The 9,117-nt window shown below is 44.3% G+C and overlaps 1 protein-coding gene across 3 annotated transcripts in view; it reads right to left on the bottom strand.

Moving 5' to 3' along the window:
• Positions 1 to 303: 303 nt before the first annotated feature.
• The window catches only part of SLC35D4 (solute carrier family 35 member D4), a 126,808-nt gene continuing 117,994 nt past the window's right edge, over positions 304 to 9,117 (bottom strand). For all 3 annotated transcript variants that reach the window (XM_090285730.1, XM_090285729.1, XM_090285731.1), the window contains one exon: positions 304 to 441. Coding sequence is in view for 2 of the 3 variants with exons in the window: in XM_090285729.1 (XP_090141855.1) it covers positions 381 to 441 (61 nt within the window). In the remaining variant the exon portion in view is untranslated. The remainder of the gene's footprint in view (positions 442 to 9,117) is intronic.

Genomic DNA, 9,117 nt, shown 5'->3' with positions numbered 1-9,117 from the left:
GCCAGCATGAGATCAAGGACAGGATGCCCCCAGGAGGCTTCCAAGATGTAAAAACACAAACAAAACCAAAAATGCAACAGAATGCCACAGAATAGAGCGAAAGCAAGTGCTGGGTGAAGGGTGTGTACGAGAGAGGCCTGTATGCCAGTCAAGGGGAAATCCTGCCTCTGTTTCTGCACATCTGGGAACAGCACGACTCCAGAGAAGCGCTCCAAGAGGGAAGACACAACACAGTCCATTCTCTGCAGCGGCCCAGAGACACCCAGAAACAGTTTCCGGTGCAGTGAGAAGTGGTGGTCTCACCATCTTCACTTTCTTCTTTCCCACGTACTTAGCAAGGACCTCTGCAGCCGGTGGGTCTCTTTCTCCTGCGGTCATCTTTAGGTGCCCTTCTGCTCTGAGAACACCAGCAAGGCCTCTCCAAGTCCACCAAGCAGGAGGCTGCAAAAGCATCAAGAGATCAGCTTTCCACTCACTGGATTCAGGGAGGTTGCCTTGCACCCACATACAGCAGGGTGAGGGATGCCCCCTCGTTCTGCTGCTGGGACTCTCATCCCACCTCCAGGCCAGGCCCAGGAACTGCCCAATCATCCAAAGTAAACCTCAACCACATGAAGGCAGGGGAGTGGACTGCAAGATGGGGTTTGATACCTTCCCAAGGAGAAGGGGATGTGTCCACTCATCTGACCAGGGGAGGTGACTGCGCTTTGGTTAATGCTTTCAGGTGGGAGTATTGGAGGAGGGCTTTCTGCAGAGCAGCCTGGTGCCTTTTGCTAAAGAGGGTTGATGGCCATGAAATATGCAGGTATCCATGATCACAGAATCAGTAAGGTGACAATCTCTGAATCCTTTTGTTTCGTTTAGACTAACTGAACACTTAAAGATGAAAAATACTAATGGGGACTCATGAGCAGAAATAAACACGGTCAGGGGTTTGAAAATGCACAAGGAGTGGCAGAACTAAAGACTGTGAAAACTAAGACTTGAATATTTTAACTTGCCTAAAATGTAATACATTCAAAGGTCCGGGCATTTTCTATTTTAAACTTCTCAGCAGACAATCTGGTGTCTGTCTGGATCCCCTGTCATTCTTACCAAAAAGCACTTCTGAGGACTGGGCTGGCGATCAGTAAAGGGGATCCCACAATGATGAAATGCTGCTGGTCAGAGGAGCCAAGAGTCCTCTGACTACCCTATTCTACCTAATTCTACCCTTTTCTTCCTTATACCCATACACAACACACATACGTTCAGGCTCAGACACCTTGATATTTCTAACATCTCTCTGGGGTCCTAAATATATGAAACACACACCAGCTATGCACAGTATCTTTCTAGTGAGAAATGTCACCTGTGTGGGTGACGCTGACATATAGATAACTTGTACCATATACCATTTTTAGTATAAGAATGAACTGACTAAGTGTGAGTTCAAGTAATGGCACAGGTGTTTATTAGCTGTGTAATCCCATGCATGGTATTCAGCTTTAGTTTCCTCATCTGTACCACAGAACATGATCACATCTAACAGTCTCTGTAAGGCTTAAAAGGATATACCTGAAGCAATTTACCCCTGCGCTTGGCCTATAATGGACAAGGAATAAAATATTATTTTTTAGTGAACTGCCCTCCCGGAGCAGCAGCCCCTTCCCCAGGGGCCCTCACAGCTGGCTTCCCAGCCTTGGCTTGAAGACTTCCAGCGAGAGGCAAAGCCAGCCTGTCCCCCTGCTGCGCAGCTCCAGCCTCGGGATTCCAGCAAGCATCTATGGCCTTCTTCCTCGCGAAAGGCCCCAGGCACATGGCTCCTCCCTGCACAGGAAGCCAGTCCTCACACTGACCCAGCCTCACCTGTGAGCCCAAGTTCTGTTTTCTAGAGCAACGGAGAACAAACCTACTCCTTTATCACCCAACTGTCAGCCCCACAGAGCGGGAAAATCCCCTGAACCACCAGCATCTCCTTCCCCTGGTGACTAACAGCCTCTGGGCAGAGAGAGGTGCTGTCAGGAAACCAGGTCCTGGGAGAAGTGGGGCATGAGAGAGATGTCTGCCTAGTGTCTTAAGCTCCAAGTCAGAACATACTTTCCTTTTTCCTACAGAAATATCACAGCAACAGTAAGTCGATAAGGTCTCTTTAACACACATTTAACTCCTAGTAATAATGTAGGTGAAGCTGGTGTCTACATTATGAACCAAATGAACTTCTGAGGACTTTCTTAGATCTACAATAATGATTTATAGGATTGTTTCTGGGCAAAACTGGGGTCCAAGTTCCAAAAGACCATATTTTGAAACATGATGCACTTGTGCTTGTCCCTCATCTAGTTCAGGACCCAGACGCTGGAGGATTCATTCTACTGCCTCTTCTCTTTGGATGAAGAGGTGATTGTGAAGGAGGAGCCACAGGCTCACCTCCAAAGACCTGACTTCTCCTTTCAGAATCCCTTAAAGGATGTACACACTATACACTGTTGTTGTAAACACCTGGGCAAGTGCAGAGTCGCCGTGACCTGAGGAAAGGGTTGCACAGAGTTTCGGGTTTGGGAGGGTTTTATTTCTGCAAATGTAACAGGGAGGGGGGCTCCCTGTTTTCTACAGTTTCCACTGATTCTCCTTAATCGCCAGGGAAAAGAACAGGCTATCAGCTGGCTCTCCACCACTTTTACTCCTCCAGGCCTAGAACACGCTGAAGTGTAATAACCTTGCATTTCATCCCTTTGGCTTAGCTATTTTCTGAAACACCAAAGCAGCTTAGTGAATGCTAAAATGAAAACAAACCTCAGTTCAGTTTACTGTTAAGAGAGCCAGGGAGGTGAACTTTGATGTTGTTTTCTAAACAGCAGGAGAAGCTGACATAGGGTGCAGGAATCTTAATAGCATTACAACTATTTAAGTCAGAGCTCTACTGAACTGTTTGCAAATCCTGTAATCCCCATCACTCCCAAAATGAACAAACTTCGTGTAACTAAGGCATAAACATCAGATTGCAGAGCATACCCAGCCAGAAATATTCATCACTTGCTTCTCCTCCAGGCGGTTATTTTCAGCGTCTCTCCAGTCCTCCTCTTTTCTCTCATCGGGAGCCAAAGTTCCCCTCTCAATTTTACATTTATTTATTATTGTGGTTATTCAATGAATTCCAACTGAACCCACTAGACAGAGGACAGAGACTCTATCCTTTTCCCAGCTGTAGGTCCAGCACTTAATGTAGCACCCGATAAATATTTACTCAGTGAACGATGTGTGAATGAAGAAACGGCTATGTAACAAACCTGACAAGCTGGGGGGTGGGGGTGAGGGGCTGGGGGCATGGCAGGCCGGACAAGCTCAGTGACCAAAAGTAACCACACAGCATGATCTGATCATAAATTCCTAACTGGGCAGGTCATGGTGGGTAGTCACGTCCCAGGCCTACAGCTTCCTTAGCAAAGGTCAATCTTTACTTTAAGTGAGCTCTGTCCATTATTTTTGTGCATCTAGGAAAACATAACTTTGAAATGTCAGAGTCATTTTCTTGTCTAAATCCCTTGAAGGCACAACCGCCGGCACCAGAGCACAAGACCACAGTATCCCTCACTGTTACCTTGTTCCATGTACACCATCCCTATGTGCTGTAAATGTTAAGTAACTACCCTGTACCCACTAATGAAAAAGAAGTATGTTACTCCATTTTGCTTTATATATAATCCTGGAAACTTCCCCACTTTGCTTTCTCCCAATTCCTTAATCTACCACCAATAGATTTAATGTACCTCCCTTATGTTTCTTCCTTTGATTCTAATGCATAAAAGGAAGTGGAAAATTGCCATTCTCCGGAGCATTTTCTCCGTCCCTTGAGACCCTACTTCTGGGCATGTCCTCAAAATTTGGCTCAAATAAACTCTTGTGAAACTTTTCTATAGATTTGGGTGTGCTTTCATCAACAGATGGAGTTCTGATACTTGCTCTTCCTTCTCCCATCTATATTTCAAACTATTTTTGTTTTGTTTGTTTGTTTCTCTTTTCCTCACCAAAACGTATCTATCTAAAATAATGTACCATTTCCTTGGGGGTTTGCTAAGTGACAGTTCATAACCTTATGAATTACTCTTGAGAGGTAATAAGCAATAGTTGTTTAGAGGGCCCATATTAGCATTCTAAAGACAAGGTTTCAAGTTTTTAATTCAAATGGAAAACTCATAAATTTCAGATGCTGTGATCCTAGATGCATTTTGCGGTGTGTTGGGAGAAGTTCCTTTTTCACCCCTAAATTCATTCTTCCTATAAATAGACTTGGGTAGTGTCCATGAAGACCCTTAAAATTAAAGGTATAAGACATCTTTACTCAAAGGTGATATAAGATCATTTTCTAAAGACCCGTGGTGTTATCGAGGTTTGTGTCAGAATCAAGTTCAAGTGATTCTCATATTGATAACCCATGATCAATGGCAGTGTCAGTTGAATCACTAGTAAGGCTTGAAACTGATCATGGAATCCTGGGAATAAATAGTTGTGTTTTGGTTATTCCTTTCTCTCCTTTTCCCTAAACCATTCCAAAGACAAGAGTGACTCTCCTAGACTGAAAAGGATTCAAAGAAGAGGCACCCACAACTAATTCTACTTGGCAGGGACACTGCTCACGTTCAGAATTGTTTTCTTTTCTTCTGTACGTATGACATCCTCTTTGCTGAAATTTGGGAAGAGGAAATTCATATTGATACAAACCACAAAACTCCTTTACTTAAAAAATAAATAATTAAATATTAACCTAGATATTTAAATTACTGATCTTGCCACAGATTGTTTTCATAAAATTAAAAACAAGATCATTAGCTGGACAAGAATAGTTGCTTTTAATTAAAACTGTTAAAAGACCAAAATCAGGCACTAAAATTTATCATTTTTCTTGGGTATGTATTTAGAAGGCTGACCACCCAGTTATCCAGCAAGCACTGAGTCCTGGCGGAGAGACACAGAGGTGAATGACATGCGGTTCCCCTTCTGGAGGTGCTCACTGGGCCCTCCTGTCTGAGCAGGAGCCATGGCACCCGTGCTGACTGAGCACCCATGTCCTTGCGAGGGGGCAGCTTCACACATTCCAGCAACTGCTGCCATGGGGAAGTGTAGGCCCAACCTAACAGCTCTTCCACAGTTTCAAAAGAATCTGGAGATCTGGACTTTTATGGGGAAATCACCTGATTTCTAAATGTGGACCAATTAAAAATCTGAAAGGCAAAAAACAAGAAAGAATAACTATCCAAGAAAACAAAACAGGCCTGCAGCCCTGGCCCTTTGTGACATCTGACCAATCTAAGCTGCCACAAGACAGAGGGACCAGGCCCGCCCTTGCCCAAAAGCTGAGATCTGGTCACCCAGTTGGGGCTTGAAAAACAACCAGTCTACGGATAATGCAGACCAGCTCTGTGTAAAAGACAGAAAATCTGAAATACAGTCTGACACTCCTCTTCTGGTGGTTCACTTTGTGGTCGGAAAATTCTTGGAGGCTGAAAACACACCATCCTTAAACGCAAGAGTTCTCAAAAATCAGGAAATTCCAAAGTCAAGGTTCCTTTTGCAGTAATCACACATTGCTGTTTCCTTGATTTGGGTGCACACAGCGTTTCTCTCCATTTTGTTCGGGACATTCCATCAAGTTCACAGGATGTGACACGGCCTGGGGACACGGCCTCTCACAGACTGAGGCTGAACCGTTCAGATGTAGCACTTCCTCCCCGTTGCCACGTGCCCGCACTCTCGTTTCTCACACTCAGTTCCATGCCTGATGTTTTGTGTGTGTGTGTGTGTGTGTGTGTTTTTAAGTTTATTCTGAAATGCTGTACAAACTGTAAGAGATGAAGTCTTATTTGTAAGAAAGAAAAATACTGTCAAGAATTTAGACTATCACTTACAAAGGTTAAGACACAGAAATCGGGGGAACAGTAGTTCCAAGAATGTACCACGATATCTCGACACTTGGGTTTTTGGACATCACTGCCCACCATCTGCATCACACCTTCGCAGAAGGACAGGTGCAGAGGAAGAGGAGGGGAGCACAGGATTAGCTCCCTGCCCATCAGCTCCAGCTCTGCTTATAAATCATTGTCTCACCATTAGCACCTCCTGCCCCTCCTTTCTTCTCTTCCTCGGGCCACAGCCTTCTCTTCCTTCTACCCACAGCCTAGCTAAGCCTCTACCTTCTACGTAAGGTCCAGATTCAAGTCAGTTTCAAGGCCTTGATCACCCTCCCTCCCCCGTCCTCTCTCCTTCCTTCAGTCTTCACACTCATTGTGCATTCAAACAGCTACTATCCTACCCCACAAATTACCTTTATGACTTCTCCTTCCCCTGAAAACTCCTTAAGAGCTAGATGATGTTTTATGCTTCTTAATGACTTCCACATACTTTGCATACAGTAACCACTCAAATATTTTTAGCTGATTGATAGGATCATTGCTTATAGCATTAAAAATCTAAGACAAGCAGATCTTTTTCCTTAAAGTGTACTACTGGAATTCTTAGTCTACCATGTCAACTCCTGAACAAGAAATAAAGCTGTCTTGTCCTAGGTAACACTACTTCTGTTTGCTGTCAAATCATCTAGACACTCTTTATAGATGATCACACTGGTGGGAAAGGAACGTTTAGGCCCATTTTTCTTCTACTTCCCTTATGACCTGCTTCTACCTAGACACTGTCTACACTGCTGGTAAATCCTTGGTGTTTCTCGAATCAGTTCTAGGGAGGCCTTGGACACACAAACCTCAGTTTAAATCCTGATCCAATCACTTAGTAGCTATAATATCTTGCAGAAAATCACTTAAATGTCTCTGAACCTCAGCTTCTTCATCTTTAAAATAAGGATAATTTGGGGGGTTGTTGTGAAACTCAATGAGATAATATTAATGCAAAAATGTCTGAAACATAGTAGTTGCTCAATAAATGATTAGTTGTTATTATTAAAAGGAAGAGAAGTCAAGGCCAGGAAGAAAAAGAAGAAGAGGAGGGTATGGAAGTATTTCCCAATTTTTATTTTTCTTCCATTTTTCTTCTTGGAGCTGGAAAGGCCCCCATTAGGGGCTCCCAAGAAAGGATGAGAAGCCCTTTTTCTGAATTCTGGGAGCCCAAAGATTCATTTATGTCAGTCTGGGATGGTTTAGACATGGACCTGCCCTCAGACAGGGAAATAAGCAACTACAGACATCACAGGGGCCATGATTTTCACTTTTATCCAAGAACAGTTCCTGCTACATATAAGACCCTCAGTAAATATCTGTTTATGGAATGAATGCCTTCCAGCCCAAAGCCACATGGGATGCAAAGTTAACTCCTGGACTTCCTCATCATGGTATCCACAGAGCCTTGTCCTACCTCTCATGTATCCTGCAGGAATCTCCTACTGATGTTTAAAAATAACACTGTTGTTTCTGTGGCGGTGACAGACAGCACCAGAGAATTAGTCACAAGAAATCCTGGGAGACCAGAGGCTGCCATGGGCACATGATGCACCAGCGCCAGCCCCCACCAACCAGCACTGGGGTCCTTGAGTCAAACAGGTGACAATTCTGCAGGTCCAACTTGCAGACAAATGCAAAAAAGAAAGGTGGGGGTGGGGTGGAGATCAGCTCTTAGGATTGTTCTGATCTCAAGCGTGAAAAAAAATACCAGTTTTCTAAAATTATGTCTTATTTGAGCAAAGCTAAGCAACAATGGGCATTTTTTTTTCATAATACCGGTACAGAAATGTAAAAACCAACTCTAAAACTTGTCTATACTTCAGTTTTAAAGTGCCATTCTCCGAGGAAAACCTGCCAAACAATATCTCAAAACTGGAATGGAAACAAGTGTTATCTTAGAGTGGCCCCGGGCTTGTTTTTCTTTCTAATACAAAGGATAGAAGACTAGTAAGCAGCCACAAAAATATGAATTCTCCTCAATAAAGTGCTGCATTAGTGATTTGGGCCAGGCAGCAGGCAGCCATGGTCACGGGGGAAGGAAAACTGTGTGCCTCCAGGCCCGCAGCCTGCAGGCAAGGCAAAGGCTCAACAAGGACTAAACCATTCCTGGGTGACGAGGAAAGCACCGTTCCATGTGGTTTCATTTTGGAGACAATAGAACCCACCTCACTGGCATATACATCCTTGAATCAAACACCGCATTTCCTCACCATTAAACCAAACTGTTAGGACATCTGGCAAGGGGGGATAGTGGGAGTGGAAGATAACAGTGCTTTACGTGCACTCAGTGCATGTCTGTATTGTTGTAGACATCTCACAAATAGCATGTATTGCTACATAGCTGAAAAACACAGTATATACCCCCAAACGAGGCATGCTCATTGATAAGGGGAGCAATGAGCAGTTGTGACACTTTAAACTCGCCATGACTTTTGCTTCACCTTGCTCTCCCCGGCAGATGACAACCAAAAGCCTTGGTAATGACGGCATCAACTGGTCTGTAAAGAGTAATCTGGAGTAGATCAGTCTTAACTTGGTCAGCTTTTCAATGAGCAGAGTCTGTGTAGAGAGTTCAGAGGTGGAACGTACGAGATCGCTTCATGCTATGCCCAGCGTGGCTGTGACTACCTGGCCCTGGAGCAGAACTACAAGGGCCCTATTAAGCCCAAAGGACCTGCTACCTCTGTCACAAAAGGGAGAGCTCTGCGGTCTTATTTATTTATTTTTTTAATCCTCACCCAAGGATATGTTTTTATTGATTTTAGAGAGAGGAAGGGCGGCGGGGGTAGGGGTGGGGAGAAACATCGATGTTACAGAGAAACATCAATCGATTGCCTCTCTTATGTGTCCTGACCAGGGATCGAACATGCACCCTAAGTATGTTCCCTGACTGGGGTTTGAACCTGCAAACCTTTGGTATATAGGATGATGCTCCAACCAACTAAGCCACCTGGCCAGGGCTCTGTGGTCTGTTTTTAAAGAACAAGATGAAGAGCTCCAGTAGGACTAGGGTGCTATGGCAACAATGCATTTGAGCAGCTTCCATACATCCTTATAACTAGTCAGCCAAATCCCCTTTGTAAATCAAAGGCTCAGAAGCTATGTATGCTGCAGGGTCACGTGGCCTTTTCCAGGAGGTATGACCTGAGTTACCGTCACAGCCACCACATCTATCTACAGTGGCTGT

The sequence above is a fragment of the Furipterus horrens genome, unplaced genomic scaffold (assembly GCF_987537825.1).
Source record: "Furipterus horrens unplaced genomic scaffold, mFurHor1.1.pri manual_scaffold_8, whole genome shotgun sequence".
Classification (NCBI taxonomy): domain Eukaryota; kingdom Metazoa; phylum Chordata; class Mammalia; order Chiroptera; family Furipteridae; genus Furipterus; species Furipterus horrens.
The sequence above is the reverse complement of the archived record's forward strand: the minus strand, read 5'-3'. Positions and strand labels throughout refer to the sequence as shown.